This window comes from Carassius auratus, chromosome 16, assembly GCF_003368295.1.
Source record: "Carassius auratus strain Wakin chromosome 16, ASM336829v1, whole genome shotgun sequence".
Classification (NCBI taxonomy): Eukaryota; Metazoa; Chordata; class Actinopteri; order Cypriniformes; family Cyprinidae; genus Carassius; species Carassius auratus.
This window is the reverse complement of record NC_039258.1, coordinates 12,636,647-12,660,541: the sequence shown is the minus strand read 5'-3', so window position 1 is coordinate 12,660,541 and position 23,895 is coordinate 12,636,647. Positions and strand designations below refer to the sequence as shown.

The following is a 23,895-nucleotide window of genomic DNA, read 5'->3' as shown; positions in this document are numbered from 1 at the left end:
AATTGGTCTGTCAGGTGTATAGATTGTGACATAAATATTGAATAAATATTGAAAAGGAACAGGCATGTTAGAGTTAAACAGATGAACATTTATTTATTTATTTATTTATTTATTTATTTATTTATTTATTTTATTTTTTTTAGTTTATTTTAGTTTATTTTAGTTAATTTACATTTACATTTTAATAATTTAGCAGATGATTTTATCCAAAGCGACTTACAAATGAGGACAATGGAAGCAGTTTAGTTTAGTTCAGTGTTTGTGAAGCAAATCTCTTATGCCCATGTAGCCTGCATCTATTTAATAATGAAAAACAGTAATATTGTACAATATTACTTCAATTTTAAGTTTTATATTTTAATAAATGTTAAAGGAGGTGTGAAATGCTCGTTTTCACTCAATATCCTGTTAATCTTGAGTACCTATAGAGTAGTACTGCATCCTTCATAACTCCAAAAAGTCTTTAGTTTTATTATATTTATAAGAGAAGGATAGTCTGTACCGTTTTTTCCTGGAAAAACACGAGCGCCTGGAGGCGTGACTTGTGGGCGGAGCTAAAGAATCACGAGCGCAAGTAGGCTTTTGCATTGAGAGCGTCTGGAAACTGTGAGGAAAAAACCATCATCCAAAACAAACCATGGCTAACAGTCAGATTCAGCCGTATATTTATGATCCAGAATCAGATCCAGAGGCTGAAATTGAACAAAAGCAGCAGCAGCAACGACTACAGCAGGACATCTCTATGTAGTATGTATTGAAACTGTATATATTTGCTTAGCGGTTTTGGAAAATGACTAAGTTCCACTTCATGTCGTCTTTTTTTTTTTTTTTAAGGTGTACATGTGGAAAGTGCAGTTTGATGCCAACTTCGCATGTTGTTTACTTGATGTGGAATATAGTTATCCATTTAGGGAATTGCATAGCTTCATTCATGTCACATAATCCTTAAGGAATCTCTGATTCTATGGTGAATAAAGACAAATGATCTACATTAACTAACTATTAACTACAACTTTTTACAACAATTTGCTGCTTATTAACAGTTAGTAAGGTAGTTGTTACATTTATGTATTGGGAAGGATTAAGTGTAGCACTTTATTTTACAGTCCTGTTCCTCATGTACTTATTATAGTAATTACAATAACTATGTAATAACTAAGTACTAACCCTGAGCCTACCCCTAAACCTAACCCTACCCCATGTAGTTACCTTGTATTACCAGAACTTTCTTAGATAAATACACTGTAAGTACACTATAAGTATATGTTAGTACACGTACTGTAAAATAAAGTGCAACCGGATTAAGGGATCTAACATGCAGAATAAGGCATTGATATGTACTTTATAAGTATTTTCCATAGGCTTTTGGATTATCACAAAATGTAAGCTCTATGTTCAGTCATAGTTTATGAAATTTACACATTTTATCCATCAAGATAATCTTCACAAAATAATATAACGATGATGAATTCTAAAGCCTAAATAAAAGTGACAGAACTTAAGAGCTAAACTTAGGTTATAAACAAACTACAGCACCAGGTCGCTCGCCTTCTGCGTCACCACCACCACGCTTTCCACACATTTTTTCAAATATATGTTCAGTGAAAAGGATTTACTCTGTATATGAACTTTATTCCACACTACATGAACCTTTTCATATAAACTAGTATAAATACAAAACTAGAGCCAAACTAAAACTAAAATGAGACTAAAAGAAATATTCTTAGGTTAATGACATATGAAAGCATATATTGCTGTACATTTCGATTCGGATATGGTAAGATTAAACTTATTTTAGTGAATAAAGTACCACATTTCAGCTTTGTTAGGGTGGGTACACAAAATGTTATTTTATCCTTGCTTCTAAGAAATCCTCATATGCTTTCTAACACTCATGTGGCCGTAAACATTTAAATTTAACTTGGCTTTAAGCACTATGCATCGTTAAAGTTTCACCTTCACCGTGACTAAGCCGGAAAATGTGGTGTTTACATGGAATAATCGTAATAGATTAATTTACGAACCCAGAGAGTAAAACAAGTATCTTCCATCTGAAGACTTGTGTTGCATTTCAGGGCATAACAAAAAAACATTGTTGACCAACAAAATAAAATGTGGGAAACTATTTATTGGTTATTCAACAATTTATTGTATTACAAATTACACTACGACTGGAAAATACTGGAAATTGATCAACCGTTCAGCATAATGACATTTAATGTCTCCGGCGGCACCGTGTAGTCCCAACTGTCTTTTTAAAGAAACGTAACAGTAAAAAAAAAAATCACGAGTGGGGTTTAACTGGTGTGTTTTATGTTGTGGAATAAAACGTGAAAGTATCTTGAGCCTGTGTGAACCATGAACCTTATTTTAGTGATTTATACAAAATCCCATTCAAAAAACCCATCAACCCTGGGACGATGGAACCAGAAGTGCTAAAATGCTAACTCGCTTCCTTAAAAGTTTGTAAACATTGCAATGTCTCTGGGTGGGCGGGGATTAGCTGGAGGCAAAAAAGGCGCGGATGTAATGTTGACAAGCGTAAACTAGCACGTTTTAAGAGGTATTCATTAAACATGGATGCAGAAGAAGGTTTGAAACTGTCTGAATATGTACAGTCACTGACTCTGCCAGACGGTGACAGCTATTTATGTAAATTAACTTTGGCGGATGGAAGCAGGCTGCCTGACCCGTATGCCATACGACCATATGAATTACTTTCAGGTGGTTTGGGAAATTTTGTAAAGGTATTATTTTTTGTAACCTATCGCTGGGCTAACTATGATTAGTAATGTGGATTATTTTAAAGAGCCACCCAGATGGGAAATCAAAAATTACCTGTATTACAGTGTATGATGTAGCTGTCCATCTGTGTAAACAATGTGCAAATAATTAAACCAAAAAGTACACGATTTATAAAGTTATTGGCTTCTAAAGTAAGGAGTCTACTCTGAATAGCTGAAACGAGTCTTTATAGATTTCAAATCTTTTGCCCATCTCTATGTAACGTCACTAGGAGCACTTTGCATAATAATCTCCACCTACCGTGTTGGGAGAAACGGAACTCTGACCTGCCCCACCCCCACACACAGACGCTCTATTTGGTGTGAGAGCATCATGTCGGGGAGGCCGTTTGTTTTATTTTCACTGCCAAAGAATGAAGATCAGAAGAACCAATGCCTAAAATTCATTTTCACCACAATACCAGAGCAGTACAACAAATCCCTTTTGTTGTGTTCACAACATTTCACTGATGACTGCTTTTCTAATCTCGGTGAGTACAGCGGGATTTTCAAAGCGTTTGGCCATAAAAGATGGTTCATTACAAACTTTATTTAGAACAACGAGCATCTCTGAATCACAACGCGAAGTATGATTATGAAGTTATGTGTCTGTTTTCTCCCGAGCGTCTTTAGTATGTGTGCTGTCTGCAGCCTTTGTTTTTGCTGATCGTCATGTACAAACACGTCATTAAAATGAAGTGTAACTCCGTGAATACTCAACGAAGAGACATGAGAGAGATATCTATAGAAAGCTTGACATGTCTACTTTACAACTAAACAAGTGCTGCTAACAGATATTCTGTGATAAAGTAATCCATATGAAAACAACGCGATGTCTGTTTTTCATGTCTCCCTTCGTTATATCCAATGTGACCACGGCCCTGCGCTGAAAGCGCTATTCAGATTCAAACTGAAGCGCGCGGCTTGAATACACCCACACAGAAGAAAAAGCAGCGAGACTGTTCAAGTTATTTTACTGTTTGCTTCGCGATGAAAGGAATAAGACATAATTCACCCCAAACAGATGCTAATGCATAGTTTACCGTGGAGGTGTGTGCGGAACAACCAATCCAAACTGGTTATGCTAGTTGACCAATCAGAACACAGTATGCTACCGAAAGTCGGGGTTTAAGTAAACTGAATCTTTTGAACAGCTTCGCGTGAACCGTTTGGGGATCTCTGAGATTTGAGGTAATTTTAAAATGATATTTTGACAAAATGACAATGTTTTTTTTAACCTTGGATGGATTTAAACCTAATGTACAGGACTTATAAACAGTGATAGGAAGCTTAGAATTTTCATCTTACTGGCACTTTAAGAGATCATTCAAAGGATGGCACACACATCTATCTCTGTATGGTTGTTTAACATTTAAGCTAGCTAGTGCGCTGAAGGTTGCCGACTTTTTACCTATAAAACAGTAACTTGCTGATTTGTACTAGATAATACCAACACACCAGTACATATGCATAGATTATTTTACCTGATATAATGTGCACTGCAAACACGAGCATTATTTATAATCATCTCTGTCCAGTCTGTACGGTGTATTGCATTCAACCTCAATTGTCTTCTTGATTTCTGTGAAGGAATGTCTGCCAGGATCCGGTAAAACTTTAGTTTTGAAACAAAGTGCTGTTCCTTCTATTCTGGCAGCCACAAACACAACAAGACAGTGAGGTCTTGTTTTGACCTCACTGATTGGAGTGTTTTTGAAGCTGCTACCACCGATCTGGACGAACTCACAGAGACTGTAACATCCTATATTAGTTTCTGTGAGGATGTTTGCATTCCTACCAGGACTTATTTAACATTCAACAACGATAAGCCATGGTTTACAGTAAAACTCAGACATCTTCGTCAGGCCAAAGAGGATGCCTACAGAAATGGGGACAGGGTCTTGTACAATCAGGCCAGGAACACACTGAACAAAGAGATCAGAGCAGCTAAAAAGAACTACGCTAAAAAGTTGGAAGACCAGTTTTCTTCCAACGACTCAACTTCAGTTTGGAGAGGACTGAGGGCCATCACAAACTACAAGACACCATCCCCTTGCACTGAGGCTAATCAACGGCTTGCTAACGACCTGAATGAGTTTTATTGCAGATTTGAAACCCCCAACACCCATTCTGACCATCTCCCTGCACAACCATTAACACCTCCTGCAATCCCCCGTTCCACACCTACTGCTCTTCAAATCTGTGAAGATGATGTGCGCCAGGTCTTCAAGAAGAACAAAAGAAGAAAAGCACCAGGCCCAGATGGTGTTACACCAGCCTGTCTGAAAATCTGTGCTGACCAGCTGGCCCCCATCTTTTCACAGATCTTCAACAGATCCCTGGAGTTGTGTGAAGTACCTTCCTGCTTCAAACGCTCCACCATCATCCCCATCCCAAAGAAACCCAAGATAACAGGACTTAACGACTACAGACCTGTGGCTCTAACGTCTGTCGTCATGAAGTCGTTTGAAAAACTGGTTCTGGGTTATCTGAAGGACATCACTGGACCCTTACTGGACCCCCTGCAGTTTGCTTACCGAGCAAACAGGTCCGTGGATGATGCAATCAACATAGGATTGCACTTCATCCTGCAACATCTGGACAAAACAGGGACTTATGTGAGGATCCTGTTTGTGGACTTTAGTTCGGCTTTCAACACCATCATCCCAACAACCCTCCAGACCAAACTGACCCAGCTCTCTGTTCCTAGCTCTATCTGTCAGTGGATCACCAGCTTTCTGACAGATAGGCAACAGTTAGTGAGACTGGGGAAATTCACATCAAACAGCTGCTCCACCAACACTGGTGCCCCTCAGGGATGTGTTCTCTCCCCTCTGCTCTTCTCTCTTTACACCAACGACTGCACCTCTAAAGACCCCTCTGTCAAGCTCCTGAAGTTTGCAGATGACACTACAGTCATCGGCCTCATTCAGGACGGTGATGAGTCTGCTTACAGACAAGAGGTTGAGCAGCTGGCTGTCTGGTGCAGTCTTAACAACCTGGAGCTGAACACGCTCAAAACAGTGGAGATGATAGTGGACTTTAGGAGAAACCCCCCTGCACTTTCCCCACTCACCATCATGAACAGCACTGTGACTGCAGTGGAGTCATTCAGATTCCTGGGAACCACCATCTCTCAGGACCTGAAGTGGGACAATCACATTGACTCCATTGTAAAAAAGGCCCAACAAAGGTTGTACTTCCTTCGCCAGCTGAGGAAGTTTAACTTGCCACAGGAGCTGCTGAAACAGTTCTACTCAGCCGTCATTGAGTCTGTACTGTGTACTTCTATAACTGTCTGGTTTGGCTCAGCAACAAAATCAGACATCAGAAGACTACAGAGAACTGTTCGGACTGCTGAAAGGATTATTGGTGCTCCCCTGCCCACCCTTCAAGAACTGTATACATCCAGAGTGAGGAAAAGGGCTCATAAAATCACTCTGGACCCCTCACATCCAAGTCACCCCATTTTTGAACTTTTGCCATCTGGCCGGCGTCTCAGAGCCGCAAATACCAGAACAGCAAGGCACAAAAACAGTTTCTTCCCCCAGGCAATCTACCTCATGAACAGTTAAATGTTCCCCACTTATGCTTATGCAAACAAAAGTGCAACATCCTTATATTTATTTGTTACCCCTCCATCCTAGTACATCCCTGCATCTTTTTCAATCCTATTCCATTATCATTTATAGCACAATTGTTTATACACTTATTTATTTGACTACCTTTTTTTTTTTTTTCTTTTTTTTTTTTTTTTTTTTTTTTTTTTTTTTTGTCTGTGTGTTGGTGTCTCTGTGTACTGGAAGCTTATGTCACTAAAACAAATTCCTTGTATGCACAAACATACTTGGCAATAAAGCTCTTTCTGATTCTGATTCTGATTCTGAAGACGACATTTTCAAGTCAAAACCTCAAACTTTAACGCACCTGCTATGAGTTCTTCTTTATGTTTTGCCTTCAGCTAGACCGGTGACGTCACAGTGACGTAGGCAATTAAGGGGTCTATATGCATGCTAAGTAGATACTGAGAGTTGGTCCCTAAACTAAAATGTTAACATACAAATTGTACTATGTGGATTTTAAATATGATATGACATAACATCTTCATCTATTCAGAGAATAGTAACATGTAACATATATGACAATATCAGTATTTCATATATCACATTTCTGTATAGGATGAGCCAGACACAATAGATCCTCAAAGAACTTCTAGTTTAATTCATAGAAAGAATCTGAATCAGATTCATGATACAGAATCCTCAAGTTCTTAGAAATACCAAGAAAAGGAAAACTAACTTCCAGGAACAAGGAACCATATGTTGTCTTGATTCACTCTAAAAACAGCTATAAAACTAGAGCCCAAAAATGTACAGCTCTGAAAATACCAATGCGCTCCATCAACAGGCACTTTAATGGCTAACGCAGTGTGAGAAAAAAGCCATTATGGCTGGTAAGCTAATGACAACCCCACATTTCTGGAGCAGTTCATCTTCAAATGGCAAAAGCAATGTTCCTTTGACTAAAAACATCCTCTTAGACTAAGCTAAGAAGACACAAACATACGCCAAACTTGCATACTTTTACCATTCACAGAAACTGGACGAGTTCTCACTTGAAATTAAAAAGATGTACTGCCTCACGATTTACAGTTTGCTTGGTATTCTGCATATCAATTCAATTTAACAGCCTACAGGACTTCCGGTTATGGCGTCTTAGTGAGAGGCTGCATGTACGTGAGGCTCGCTGTTAAATCCCTTGAAACTATCCTTAACTTGGACCAATAAACATAATTTTACTTGCTCTTGACCCACACACTTCTACTGGACAATATGCCACAAAAAATTGCTAAAACTGGCCAACAACCAGGTAAAACGGATTCACGAGGAAAATGGGCTAATGTGGACATGGCTAATGCTAGCAAAACACAGCTGGATAGTTCCAATGAATCCAATACACAGGAGGTATCGGAGACTCCAGAGGCACCCGTAACCCCGGAGGCACAGGTGATGCAGAGTCTGACAAACAGTGACATTCTCAAGGAAATTATGTTGTTGAAAAGGTGACATGGCTAAAAAAAATTGAAAAAAAAAAAAAATTGCTGAAAGCAATTAACGATATAAAAGGGGATATACATTTGCACTCTCAAAGAATCAATGAGATGGAGAAGCTAATCTCTTAAACAGAAGATGATCTAACCTCTCTTCAAGGCAAAGGTATAATACTGGAGAAAACTGTAGAAAATCTTTGTGACAGAATTACAGAGCAAGAAGACAGGAGCAGACGCTCCAACTTGGGCTCAGATCTGTGTGGTTTCCTGGAGAAGTGGCTCCGAGATACACTAGGGGAAGGTTTCACTTTCTCCCCCATCATAGAGAGAGCACACAGGATCGGGCCTATAAATCTTCATCACCACAGGTGGTAATAATAACGTTTCTGAACTACCGGGCCTGGGAAGCAACCCTGAGAGCCGCAAGGAAGATGACGGAGGTACACTATGAGTCGCTTCAACGAGTCGCTTTTTTCCCTGACCTGTCCACGTAAACACGCAAACTGCAGCAGTGCTTCAACGGTGAGAAAACCCAGCTTCGTGCACTGAATATTTGGTATGGCATACTGTATCCAACCCATCTGATCATCATGCACAATGACAAACACAGGATTTTTAAATTGGTTGCTGAGGCTGAAGAATACATTCAGGAAATAAGCTCGCAGACTTGTGACAACTCCGAGACTAAAACTAAGCTTTGTGCTCACTGCTTTTTTTTATCCTGAATGGAGCCTCTGACGAGTAATGGCCGTGAAAATGGGCAAATTCAAGGGATGCCGTATTTTCAGCACTATAAGGCGCACTTAAAAGCCTTTAATTTTTTCGGAAAAAAAAAGTGCGCCTTATAATCCGGAACGCCTTATATATGGATCAAGGCGGTCTGTCAAAATGTTGACATTCCCTTAAGCACAGCTCCATCTAGTGGATGCATAACGCAAACCCAGTCAAATGTTTGACTGCAGTATATTCTATTCTATGCACCTTATAATCCGGTGCGCCCTATATATGAAAACAGTTCTAAAATAGCCCATTCATTGAAGGTGCACCTTATAATCCGGTGTGCCTTATAGTGCGGAAAATACGGTAATTTTGTAAGTTGCCTTATTGTTAAAATACGTCCTTTTTTATCACACACTAGGTATTAGTTAATGTGCGTCAAGTTTTATTATGGTCCAAACATTTCTATTACATCAAGCCCATGTGTGTCTTTTATGTGTGCAGATTAACACGTTACCCACTATGTGGATTAAACATTTTATATAACCCAAGTTCCTAGTTCCTTTAACATTAAAGGGTTTAGCATTTCCACACATTTCGTTCGGGGAAATTTGAGTGGTTTTGCGATAAGGGGCTCACTCCATATTTTTTGTTTGATGACTCAGATTTTTTTGGAAGGAAGTTACTACATTTGTTTCCTGTTTGATTGAATGTAACATGCCTATGGATGGCAAAGTCTGCTTGCTGCACATTTTTCCAAATGGTTTTAAAGTGGCTACAAAAAAGAGGAAGCTTGTTAGTTTCTGCTTATTGCAGTCTAAACATGTAATCGCTCTGAAAACTGGAAGAACACAGAAAGACCAAAGAAAAACCAGTGGATTAAACTAATGTCTAGAAACCTGGCACTGGAGAAACTGACCTACATTGCGAGAGGAAAAGTTGAGGATTTTAAAGAAATGTGGTTTCCTTTCATGCGCCTTGTAAAAGCATGTGACGTAAAAAAAAATGTTGCTGATGGAGTGAGGATGGGGTTCTCACGGCTTGTTCTTTTTTTTTCCTTTATATATATATATATATATATATATATATATATATATATATATATAATGTCAGTATATATATCAGTGGCATAGGCAGAAATTGTATTTTGGGTGGGCCATTAAAAAAGTGAGTGGGCCTATAGTTTTTCCTCGAAAAAAATATGACTTAAATAATAATAACACCTTATAGAGTGGAAAAAAGAATAGACAAACTGCAAAAACAATTACACCTTTATTTTACAATATTCAGCAAAGACAATAACAAAACACTGTCTAATCATCGTGTTCAACCAACAGAGCTCAATAAAGGCTGGACAAACCACCAGCATAGATAATAACCTGTCTATTTTATTCAAGTTAGTCAGCAGGGCAGACAGTTAACCCGAAAATATAGGCTAAAAGTAAAATAAATTCAAATAATGAAAACTCTCAGTAGAGCATGGTTTGAAACAAATAACAACACACTCCCTACAAAAAATCGCATCCTTAATTACACTGTACTTCAACCAATAAAACTGTCCATACCACTTTGATGAGAAGCTCCTTGACATTCCATTCTTGAAAGTCCAGTGAAATACCTTCAGATTGGGTTGTAAAGGTGGTTCATCTATTGCAGTAAGATCGGCGGGTGAACCCGCGTCAGGCTGACAGGGAGAGAGCACTGGCACTGCCGCCCGGGAGCAAGCGACGGCCGCCACCTGCACCTGACTAGCCTTCTTCTGGGTTAGATGAAGGCAATGGCTTGTCAACTCTTTATTTTATTTTATTTTTATTTTTATTTTTTTATGTAAAACATTAAAGAAACTTGTTTAGCCATTATTATGGCGATTAAAGAAACCAATGTGTCCCTGAGCAAGACACTTAACCCCTAGCTGCTCCTGAGGCGTGTGACCTCTGACTTATATATAGCAATTGTAAGTCGCTTTGGATGAAAGTGTCAGCTAAATGATTAAATGTAAATGTTAATGTAATACATTGGCTAAAAGCCGCCAGAGGCCGCCGCTCAGAGAGTCTTCGTGTCACCCTAGCAACCATAGCAACCAATTAGGCTTACGTACCGGAGGGAGGCTTTCTACAACTTGCTTCAACAATTCCATTTTATTCGGAAAACAAATTAAACACACACACCAGTCAACAATAAATCAGGTTTAAATTTATATATTTCCTTAAATACATTTGAATAATAAAAATAAACTAAAAATGTATTTTAATCAAATTTGCCTGGGCGGGACAGTGAGTAATGTGGGCGGGCCAGTGCAACCCTGGCCCATTACTGGCTATGCACCTGATATATATATATATATATATTTCTTTGTATATTTTTTATTTTGTACGTCTGGGAAATGGTTAAAAAATTAAATAAAGATATTTGTGAAAAAACTTAACCAGCCTACATGATTTATTATGTTATTATATCAAGGCATCTTTAAATATGGCCACGCAGGAAAAGTAAGTAAATTAGTGTAATGCTGGCTTAGCTATATATTTTTACACAATTCAAGCCCACATTTAATAAGGATTTGAAATTAGGGGCTAAATCTTTCAGAGCAGTTCACACATTAGCTCATCATCTTAATTGAGAGCACAAAGGCAAGAGGCACAGCTCAATAAAAGCCAGTTCAGCAGTTCCTTTAAAACAGTAGTTAGGGAGCACTCCTTGAAGTGCTGTGGCAGGCCTCCAGTCCCCCTGCATTAGCCAAAGCTGGAGCCTGGCCCAGAATCCCACTTACTTAGCAGACTTACACAGGCACAGACAGATGCTGTGGGCGGATTCATTTTATTTACCACTATCTAAAAACATCTACCATTCCTCTTCCTCCTCCCAAATGCATTGAAAATGCTTAGAGGGGTTGTCTGTGACATACGCTTCTTTAGCTATGGTTACTCAGACCACATGGGCTTTCCTAAACTCTCTTAAAATACTATTTTCGAACTCTAGATTATTTAACAATGTCCACACGTATGGATTGTGTCATCTTTTATTTATTTTCCCTACTGACCCCTCATGAACAAATTTCTAATTTGGTAAAAAAAAAAAAAAAAAAAAAAAAAAAAATATATATATATATATATATATTGACACGCTAACATCAGAGCTTTGGGGTATTTTGCATTAAGAAGTCCTCTAGGGACAAAAGTGGGTGTCCCAAAGGAAGACATGCCAAATAATCAAGCTGAACCAATACCAGATCTCCACGATGCGATATGCCTGATTGATCGTTCTTCCGTAATTTAACGTATTTAATGTGAATATAAGCAATGCCAATCGAGGAGAGCCCTTCAAAACCAGCCAGTTACCCCAAAAGAACAAGGCTAGAATTAAGATGCTCTTACATCATGTTTCACCATGTGAATTCAATGTGTTCAGCCCAAAGGAATGCACACTGATGCAATGGCCATCCCCTGTAACCCCATCTTCATTCAGGCTTAGACTGTAAATCTACTGCTCATGTCAGGTACTTTACATTCAAAATACACAGAAGCCCTCAACTTTACCTCTCACATGCTCTCAGAAACCAAACAAAAACTTCAAAACTAAAGTAGATGAACTATCAGTTCCTCTTCAGGAACTTGAGCTCCGCCCAATACTAAAATGGAAAACGCTATGGGGAACACCTTTGCATTGGGGTGACTCTGAATATCGTGTGCAATCTGTCCAATGGAAGGGCGTGACATCACAGGTGGGGTGACGTAGCAACCAGGAAGCTATAAAAGCATGTCCCGCACAGCTGGCATCAGCTTCGCATTTTTAAGCAAGCTCTCTGTGTGTGCATGTCATCAGTCTGTCTTATCAGTCTTATTTATTGTTGTCGTTGCTCTCGTGGGGTATCTGGGCGGGAGATGCCCCCGCCACATACCAGCTCCTCATACCGCGAAGCGCAAAAACAGAGCATCTGGGCCGGGGACTTCTAAGCCCAAAACAGATCTTAGGGCAGTCATTGAAGCTAGGTAGTCCTTGGCCAAGAAGTCCTGACATGGGGGGCTCAGGACTTCAAAGGTCGGCCCCTACTGGGGTACAGTAGGGTACACCACATCACACGTTGCCCGTCTAGCCTCAGTTCCCTTGAGAATTCGGTCTGCTAACCCTGCCAGAGCTCCAGGACACAGCAGCTTCCAGCGAGCGCTGCTCTCAGTCTCTTCCTCCTGCGAGAGTAGTGGAACTGAGAGGCTCGCCACCCCTTTGGGGGTCACAAAAACAGTTAGATCGGGTGCCTCCTGCTGGTGCTCTGCTTCAAGGCACCGATTTAGCTGCCTAAATAACACCAGAGGTCAGTCCCGAGAAACTGATTCCCTTAGTAGATATTTTGCAGCTTGGAACTACAGCCAAAGGTATCTCAATGGGTCCTGCACACAGTAGAAAATGGCTATCATATTCAGTTCAGCTCTCCACTGCCGAGATTCAACAGGGTTATCCGGATGTTAGTCGGACCCGAGCAGCCTCTGGTTATGGAACAAGAAATGAATTCCATATTTAGGAAGGAGGCCATCGAGGTGGTCCCTCCTCAAGACAGGGAATCCGGGTTTTACAGCTGGTATTTCATAGTTACTAAGAAGGATGGGGGGGGGAGGGGGGTTGCGTCCGATCATAGATCTGCGACATGTTAAATCGCTCAGTTATGAGACTGAAGTTCAAAATGCTCCCCATCAAGCATGTTGTATTTCAAATCAGGTCAGAGGACTGATTTGTCATGAAAGATCTCAAAGATCTCATACTTCCAATCCTCCATCCTTCCACAAAACAGGAAGTTTCTGAGGATCGCTTTCGGGGTCAAAACATACCAATATCGAGTACTTTTGCACTCTCACCCCACACGTTTACGAAGTGTGTAGATCCGGCTCTGGTTCTACTGCGACTGCAGGGAATCCACATACTAAATTATATCGACGATTGGTTGATTTGAGCTCATTCAGAACAGATGGTGGTTCGACATTGAGACGTCATTCTTGCCCACATGGGTTTGAGACTGAACACCAAGAAAAGTGTACTTTCTCCATTACAGAGAATCACTTATCTAGGCGTAGTATGGGATTCGACCACGATGCAAGCACGTCTGACCCCTGCTCATATCAAGTCAATCCTCACTTCAGTCAAGAGAGTCAGAGAAGGCCAGTCACTCGATATCAAGCAGTTTCAGACATTGTTAGATCTGATGGCTGCTGCATCCAATATGATACTTTTTGTCCTGCTGTACATGAGACCCCTACAGTGGTGGCTCAAGACCAAGGGATTTTCCCAGAGGGGGAATCCACTTCAAAATATCAAGGTAATGCGGTGATACCTCCGTGCCTTAGACATGTGTAAGAAACCTTGTTTCTTGAATCAGGGCCTGGTGATGTGAGCTCCTTGTCGCCGTGTAACGCTAGCGATGGACGTGTCCCTCACTGGCTGCCCAGACAGTAACATAATGTTGGCCCAAATCCGGCCCACATCTGGCCCGCATGAAATCCATGCGGGCCAGATGTGGGCCGAATCTGGACCGAAACTGCTTGCTGTCAGGGTGGGGTGCAGTCATGAGTGGCCACCCTGCCTGCAGTCTGTGGAGTGGTCGCCATCTGAAATGGCATATCAATTGTCTAGAGATGCTAGCTGTGTATCCAGCATTATAATATTTCCTCACAGACCTGAGAGGTCACCATGTATTGGTGCGCACCGAAAACACATCTGTGATCAACCACCAAGGAGGTCTGCGTTCGCGACCCCTGGCGCAGCAGATCCTTGTGTGGTCCCAGGACAAACTCCTCTCAGTTAGAGCAGTATATATTCCTGGAAATCTCAATGTAGGAACAGACATCATGTCGAGACATTTGCCCGGGCAAATGGAGGCTTCGTCTGTACACATTTTTCCCCTGATTGCTCTGCTCCCGGGAGTTCTGCCTAGAGTACACTGGGACAGGGTCTGTCTTCTATTAGTGGCCCCATTCTGGCCGGGCAGAGTACTGTTCTCAGATCTGATCTCACTCCTCGAAGGCTCTCCATGGGAGATTCCTATCAGGACAGATCTACTCTCAAAGGCGCAGGGAACGATAATCCACCCTCGCCCGAAGTTATGGAAACTGTGGGTGTGGCCCCTGAGGGGGCACAGCTTATAGCATCTGGTCTCTCAACCAAGGTTGTTGAGACCATCCTCCAATACAAGTCAAGTCAACCTTTATTTATATAGCGCTTTAAACAAAATACATTGCGTCAAAGCAACTGAACAACATTCATTAGGAAAACAGTGTGTCAATAATGCAAAATGACAGTTAAAGGCAGTCCAATCCAGAGCTTCCTCAACAAGGAAACTCTACGCCCTGAGTTGGAAACTCTTCACCATGGTGCAGAGACCACCAGCTTGACCCTGCTAACTGCCCAGTCAGTACAGTTCTGAAGTTTCTACAAGCCAAGATATATCAGATCGACATCTGACCCTTAAGACTGCCTTACTTCTCTAAAGAGAGTTGGAGATATTCAGGCCCTCTCAGTGGCCCCTACTTACCTTGTCTTTGCGCCCTGCATTGGCAAAGCATTTCTGTACCCCCGAGGGGGTTATGTTCCAAAGGTTCCCTTTGTCACACCTCAACCTATAGTGCTGGAGGCATTGTGCACTCCTCCCTTTTGTGAGTCGACCAGGACAAAGTTTACTTGATTAAGAGCTGCCCTGTGAAGCAAGTCAGACCAATTGCTTGTGTGATATGGTCCCCACAAGAGGGGCCTTTCTGCATCTAAACAGACCCTTAGTCATTGGATACTTGAGGCTATCAACCTGACTTATGAGTCCTCTAGTCTCCCCTTGTCGATAGGAGTCAAGGTTCACTCTACACGGGGTATTCATAAGGCCTTCTTAGCAGGTGTGTCCATGCTTGACATCTGCAACACTGAGGTGTGGTCTAAGCCCTCAACCTTGGTGAGATTTTATGATCTAGATATGCGAGCCACTCCTGGCTTTTCTGTTCTCTCACCTTAGCTGTGCTCTTCAGACTAGGCAGGGATTTGGAAGTCTGGTGGCATTGGCACCTCGTTCCCCATAGCATTTTCAAGACACAGCTTCTCGTAACCCTCGAGGAACCATGGTTACATGTGTAACGTTGAGACGTTCCTCTTCAGGAAATCGAGCTGTGTCTTGATCCCATACTCCCAGCACCCCTGTCAGCGCTTGTTTCTCTACTCAAAGCTGATGCCAGCTGCGAAGCACATGCTTTTATAGCTTCTTGGTCGCTACATTACCCCGCCCGTGAAGTCATGCCCTTCCATTGGACAGATTGCACACCATATTCAGAGTCGCTCACGCAAAAGGCATTCCCCATAGTGTTTTCCATAGCGTTTTCAGTGCAGCATCTCATTCCCTCAAGGAACCATGGTTACATGCGTAACCTTGATACATTTTTACAGAACACAATAATATAATAATAATAAAAAAAAACATCAAAAAGGAAGAAGACGGAAGGCACTAAATGTATATAAATTAATAAATAAACATTTAATTATAAATGATGTCTTAAATATTATGAAGAAATGGATTCATAAAATGATGCAACAATATTCATAATATAGCACAGCCTCTCATAACTTGGTTAAGAATACATGTAAATGCATGCTTACTGTATATATCTTTAAAATAAAAAGGTCAGTTTAAACAAAAGCCCAAAACATTACACTGTCATTAACATTTGCCATTTCTTCACAATGATCTGCTTTAGTAAATAATACTACTACTTACATTATTATACTCCAAACAAATGTACTTGCCATATGACTCTGATGTAGTTTTGAAATAATGTAATTACTAATTCCTTTAAAAATGAAATACTAAATACAATTCTAAAGTTAAACTGGCTGGTACTGCAATAACTTTTCCAGTTTGTTTTTTTAAGGCATATTATAAACATATTGTATAGTGGTTTTGGAATAAAAATATCTTACAATGACAATAACCATGAAGAGTCTGGGTAAACAGTGTAATAGAAAAAGAACAAAACAAATACCTGGTAATTTGGATGGTGTAGAAAATAATCTGGACATCCGGCCACAGCCATGATACACACTTTGTAATGTCTCTCTCTGATATCACATCCACTTCAGATAAGATGAGGAAATGTCTGAAATTAAACCAAAACAAAAATATTACATCAAATGATTCTTCAAGGTAAAATAAAAGCAATCTCTTTCTTAGTTGAGTCTAAGTAGTTGCTACCAATACAGCACAGGGCACTTCTTAACCCAATCCACAGGGTTAGTAAACAACATAAGAATAAAAGCAGGGAAATACAGAATCTGAGCTGACCAAAAGCTACACAGAGATGGTGCATGAAACACTCTCTAGGTTGTCTTCTTAAAACTCAAGGCACTTGGAAAGCAACTTTGCTTGCAATGTGAGGAGAGAAGGAAGATGTTAAACAAACAGATCATACGGAGCTCCAAATAGTGAACATTTCCACTGAGACCAAAATTATATATTTTCACTCATATAATGGTACCTTATTTTCAGAGGGTAAGATTATGTAGTCTAGCAAGCTTAAACATACGCATTTATTTTGCTGCTTCACCATTTCGAAACAGAAAAATAAGAAGGCACAACTAGAGTTCACAGAAAACTTTGTACTTTTGAGACACATTCACACCAATGATAAATGATGATTCATTCACACCAGTTGATAACTATAGCTCTAAACTTTTAATATTTGTGCTAGTTCTATGAGAATAGATCTATACAACAGCTTCAACTATAAAGTCATAGATAGGGTGACCAGAAGTCCCGTTTTTCCTGTATTCTATCTCTATTTTTAATTTCCAGACTTATTACGAAAATATCATGTTTTGTCCAAAATTTCTTTATGACTGGGTTATCAGAGATCTTGGTCACATGAGAACCGCCTAATCAAAGGTAACCAAGCCCATCGTAGAAATAATTACCATCCAATCACAACTCATTACGGATTAACTGTGAAGATTAGTGAAGGCAGTTAGACAGAATCACGTTGAATTATTCTGAGAGAACAACCGTCTGGATATAAATCCCTTACATAGAGTAACAACCGGTAAAAGCAGATAACACAGGCTCATCCGGGTAACAGCAGTCGGCGCTGTACTCTTGCTTTAACTATTTTTAGGTGGAAGCTATGCGTTTGTTTGGCTATTAAAACTGTACAATTATTTCATTATGTCATCCTGGTATCCCAGACTCACTCTCGTTTCATCAAAAACAAGTTTATTTCATTTGCATCTCTATCGTAATTTGTCTTATGGTTTGTGATTTGCTTCTGTTCTTTTTTTATTTAACAAAAATAATTATATATATATATATATATATATATATATATATATATATATATATATATATATATATATATATATATATATATATATATATATCAAATAGATATCATGAAAAAAAAAATCTTATACCCTGGTTATATTGCCCACCCGTATCATATTCTAACATGAGAAATCTGGTCACCCTAGACATTGAGCAACAATATCATTGGAATCCCTTTCACGAGGATTTCTTTTTCTTTTTTTTAAGCTTATAAAACCATAAAATCATTGAGAACATGTTGTTTATGCATTGTAACCCTTGTTCCCTCAAGGAGGGAATGGAGATGTCTCGTCGGTGAGCAACGAACTGAGATATCAATTTGATAGACCAATATACTTTGAGTGTAAACTAAAACAGCCAATGCACATTGGCATGCAATTATTGCTGCCGCTGATCACAGCGTGAGTATAATAAGGCAGCAAGTGATGGTGTTCGCTGCCTCCTTGGGTAGGTCACCTAGAACCTCCGCATCCCATCCAGGAACCAGACATGGAGTTGGACCAGACAACTCTAGGCAATTAAGTCATTGCCACCATCACCGGAGGACAGCAGTGCAGCAGAATATTCCTCAAAGAGCTCTCCCTCCGATGCTGAGAACGACATCTGGTTAGGGGGAGGTCCACTGTATACCACTGGTACATTCATTGAAGAGGGTCCAGCACGTTCCATGGGTCACTTCACTGGATCGGAGGTGCTAGAGTAGTGATGGTCCCCAGAGGGTTGGTTCTCTGCGGGGTCTGTTTGAGGCAGCAATCGTGACCATCATCCAGGGCCAGTTAACGACCGTACCCAGAAACGCATGGTTGAAACGGCATCCTTATAAGGACGATCTGTCGTCTTTACAAAGACGCGCTCGTTATTGCTTTTAAGAGAAATTGCTTGTTATTTTTTTTAGAGAAATTGCTCTTTTAGGGAAATGCTCCTTTATGTGCTAAGGTGCAGAGGAGAATGGCCGCTTGCAGCACAATAGGGGGTAGTGCAACCTGAAGTGCCCAACCCACTCAACACAGGAATGACCACCACTTAAGCACCATACCACCAACATCAAAAGCTTCCTAGAACATGTTGAACTCATAGCTCACTAAAGACACTTGGATGGAGCAGAACGAGGTTGTCGCTGGCTCCGATGCAAAAAGACGGTATGTATTGCACCTGCTGCCTTAATATACTCACGCTGTGATCAGCAACAGCTAGATGCAATAACTGCATGCCAATGCATTGGCTCGTTAAGTTTACACTCCAAAGTAGATTTGTCTATCGAAGCGATGTGTCAATTTGTTGGTCACTGACGTAATGTCGAGAGAGACCGACTGGAAGGGAACTATCAGAATCCATCTGGATTTAAAGAGCTCAAATAGGAGTTAAACATCATTCTTTTACTTGATCTGGAGAAACTGTGCATCACTCAAAAGTTTAAAGACTCTAGCTTCAAAATTTGACCAATGTTTCGATAAAACATTGTTGCAGTGACAGTTATTTAGTAATTTATGTCAGGAGTGCAAAATAATAGAGCATCACAGTCCCGTCCACAGCTGGAGAGAGCTCTGGTGCCGGAAGTAAATTTCCCATTCATTTCTCCCATTGACTTTCAGAAAAATCCGTATCTAAAGAGTTTTAGAGCATGTGTGAGGATAACCAGCTACGACTGAACTCATAAGCATATAACATATAATTTCGAGTGAAAAAATTAAGAGAAAATCCAAAAAAAGTCAAAGGTACAAGACTGTGTACATATTTTCATTTCGAGCGCAGGAACTACTCATCCCATAAACCACCGCGCCTCATTGAATTCGACTGAAGCCCACAGCCGCGAACGAGCCTTTTGAGCGACTTCCAAATCTGATGACGGCCGCTCGCGCAAACTTTTTCCTCCAGTGAATTTTATTTTATATAGTGAATGTAGTGAATTTACAATCGTGTAAATAAATAGTGTTTTATATAGGTATTGTGTATTGATTTTTATATTTATCATCGTGTATTTTATATATGTGCGTGTGTGAAAGTGGTTAACAATAACGTCAGTTTCATGGTGCAGAGCTTTGTAACGTTACCTGACTGCAATCACTGCTCAGTCGCCAACACATGTCATTGCCATTACACAAATGTTCAGTAAATGCACAAAAAGGTATGCCTAGGCTAAATATTGTTTTGACAGTGGCATTATAAAATGCTTGATATGACTCACACCATATGAAGGCTACAGTAGCCTAGCTAAGTTACCAACCTCCCTGCAAAACTCTCATGGCAAGGAGATCATGATTGTACTGATAAGTCTACCGTGCAAAAACGCAACGTTTTTTTTATTTTTTATTAATGATCTTCTGTCTTCACGGACCTTCGCGGGGTTTAACCAGACGGTTACACGAGCTCCACCAATCAGATGCATCACTGTGGGATTGTGCGATTGTTCAGGATTGTGGGTAATGAAGTACTTAGCCAAGACATCGCTAATAAAAGGCATTTATATCAAAACAAGGTTAGTGCCCCATGATCCTTTTGCGTTTATATGAGCATACACTATCGCTTAGTACAGCTGTAGCTGGTTTTAAGTCTACCATGTATGGTTACGTTTTTATGGCTTATACCCCAAATGTCAATGCAGATATTGCATTGAATTTTTACTTCCGGCACCAGCTGTGGGCGGGACTGTGATGCTATATAAATCCGTTTTATGTCACATTTTTTATGGAAATTCACCACTCATTCATATTCAGTCACATCTGCAGCGATTTATTTGTGTTCACATAGATTCACTGAACAGCATCAATAAGGGTTTATAGTCCAAAGATGCATGCACATGGAGATATTTCGATATATTTACTCGTGTTTACTTCATATTTCTTCTGACAGAATCATTATTTCTATTCATTTTCCACTGATTTACGCAATCTGGTGATAAATAGCCTCTCCCAGCGCTGTCTCTGTGTGTGTGCAGTCCTTCGCCAAGACAACATCATTGTGTCACATGCTTCCTGTATGTACTGAATCAAGTAATGCTTACCAGGAAATGACTATGCGGTTGCTAGTATTCTGGGGGTTTGCTAACAGTAAAGAAAAAAAGCAGCATAGTATTCTCACACAACAAACTAGCAAATGACAACTGTTCATAGTATAAAGCTGAATACATCAGTTAAATATTATGTGCTTTATAATATATAAAATAATAGACAAGCTTGACTGTGGTTGTTTTTGTGTGTGTATTTGTTCAATTTCTAGTTTGACAGTGGTTCCTTCTTCAGAACCCTTATTGATGTTCTTAGAGGCCCTGTTTTTGGCCCCTGCAATTACATAATGGAGTCAGGTCTGCATGTTTCACAGTGTCCAATCCTGCAACAAAAGAGTGGGCAGCCCCAGGGGATGATGTCATCACATTTAATCATATGATTGACCTCCGGACCACGCAGGTCTGACAGCTCCTTTTTTGGTATCTAATTTCATTCAGTGTGCCTGAATCAGAATCAGTATTCAGAAGCCTGCTGAGAACTGAGTCGCACTCCTCAATCTCTCAATGCCTGGTTCAGTCAGCTATAGAGCTAAAAAGAAGAACTGGGGGAGCCAGCAACACCTCAGCAGGCATCTGTCTCTAAGGGAAAAGTAAGGGCCCCATTTTTTTTAAGGTTCTGAAAAGGAGACACAAATTGAGTAACATAGGTACAGTCTGTCTGCAACTAACTTTGAAACATACAAAAACAGAAAAAGTATTTTTGAAGTAGAAACTACAAACTAAAAAAATTGAAATTACAAATGAAAGAATATTCAACCAAAGTTTTGGGAAATTGCTTGGTCATTGTTATGAGAAAAAGTCATATATTTGAATACCTTAAAGTGTTAGCTAAGCTCACCCAAAAATAAAAAATAAAATTAAAATAATAATAATCTCACCCTCAAGTCATTCCAAAACAATACAAATCTCATTCATCTTCTAAACAGAATGATTTTTTTAACTAAGACGATGGAAGAAAATAAATCTATCTACCTACCTGCCTATCTACCTGTCTGTTTTAAACTAGTTGTTAAACAATGCTATTCCATTGAACGTGCATTAATCTAAAAGTATGATGCTTCAAAGAGTTCAGAACAGAACACGTTGTTCATGAAATCTCTTCATCATACTGTATGAATCATTTTCATTAATTTTATCCCCATAAGAACACAATTCCCAACTTGATTCAGTTAAACTAACCACTGATAAATCATACAGTAAATTCCATTAAAATAATAGTCAAACTCAGGCTTGCATGAGTAGATATAGCACTGAGCCATGTAGAGCAGCTAGCACTGAAATCACACAGTAAGAAGAGCCAAGAAGTTGGTCACAAATTCAGGTGTGACATGGCAAACAGCCTCAACATTAATTCATCATAAAGGGTGGAAAAAAATAATACTACTGTATTATCTTTTATATTTTAGCATGGTGGTTGGTGGAATTGAGCTGCTTTGTTTGTTGGTGTTTCTAAAGAATCCGGTTTAAAGTGTCAAAGGTCAAAGCACTTAAGCCGTGTTAACCTTGTAGACAGTTTTACAGCAACCAAATGGAATATGGCACTCAAGTTGTATGGACTACATTGACAATATTTTAATTTTTGCAACAACTTTAAAATGATATGCCCAGTGAGCTGTGCTAAAAGCAAGTTCTGTTTTATCTAAAAAAGATGAATGTGAATCTGGCAGCATTTTATTATCTTGGTTGTTTTACACATTGCATCACTAAGTAGTATCAAGATAGTAGTGCTAAAATGTATCGCATGTGAAATGCTGTACCAGGTGGGCTACTGAGAATGTTTAGTATGTCTAAAAGGCTATATACATATGGAGCTGGTTGTGCTGGTTATGTTTAACAAAAACTAGGTATAGATGCACAGAAGAATGTAAAGAGAATATACTCTCTACCTTGAACTCTACAGCTCTCTGTGTGTGGCTTGTTTGTTTGTTCTACAGATTGTCCAAGCACAAAAGCTGAATTGTAGAGTGAGCTATGACGGCATGAAATGTTTGTTGGACACTGTGGTAAGAAGTTCATGTGTGCTTACACAGTAAAAGGAGAGCTTTAATATCTAGCAGTGATAAGCCCTGAAGCAAAGGCAAAGGCCAAGCCTTTGGGATATTGACCAGCCACCAGCTATTTAAAGTAAATCCTTATTGAAAAAGTAAAAATAGTTCCCCTGAACTTCTTCTTTTGTGCGACTTGAAGATGGAAGAAAATAAATCTATCTATCTACCTACCTGCCTATCTACCTGTCTGTTTTAAACTAGTTGTTAATATATTTCATTTTTCTTTTTTTACACTGCTAAAGTTTTGTATTGACTGAGCATAAAATCAAGTTTTTGTTTTTTTGTTTGTTTGTTTTTTTAAGATAAAAAAAAAACTAAAACAATCTTTCTGTTCTGTGCTTGCTTCATTTGAGAAATATCCATGCATAACACCTGGACTTAATGAATGACCAGGCTGAGTTTACTTTGTTATGAATGATTTCTACCATTTGGTGAAATAACATGACAAGTATTTTACACTAGCAGCTATACCTTCAGACTGATGACAGAGTTCCACAAGGGCTGTCTTCAGCCCCAGAGAAAATTTCAGCTTCTCCGTGTGGTTGTCAGAGTCCATAAAACCACTGCGTAATGCAAGGCTGTCAGTGGGAAGGGAGGGAGGGAAGTGGCATGCCATATTACGCAATCTAAAGCTACAGAGAGAGTGAGAGAACCTGCCTGCAACTCAACTCCACTCTTCTCGAACACATCTGCACATTCACAGCATGTCTCTCAGTAATACTCAGTTCTCACATTATAAAGCAAATCTCACGGCTTATATTCATCCATGACATCGAGCAGGAATGGAACACTAAATCCTTTAATTCAGAAAACATCACAACTATATCCTAAAATATGCAGAGAGATACATGGTACTAAGGGAAAACACACAGTGAAATGGAATGTGGCACTTGAACGCCACAAAAGCATTTTTTAAACATACACAGCCATTTAATACAAGATGACCTGTGCAAAAAGAA

General features: G+C 39.7%; 1 protein-coding gene across 4 annotated transcripts in view; it reads right to left on the bottom strand.

Annotated features, from left to right (window-relative positions):
• The window catches only part of grb10b (growth factor receptor-bound protein 10b), a 101,996-nt gene that overhangs the window by 63,117 nt on the left and 14,984 nt on the right, over nucleotides 1-23,895 (bottom strand). For all 4 annotated transcript variants that reach the window (XM_026284144.1, XM_026284141.1, XM_026284143.1 and 1 more), the window contains one exon: nucleotides 16,554-16,667. In XM_026284144.1, the coding sequence (XP_026139929.1) occupies nucleotides 16,554-16,604 (51 nt within the window). In that variant the 5' untranslated portion in view covers nucleotides 16,605-16,667. The remainder of the gene's footprint in view (nucleotides 1-16,553; nucleotides 16,668-23,895) is intronic.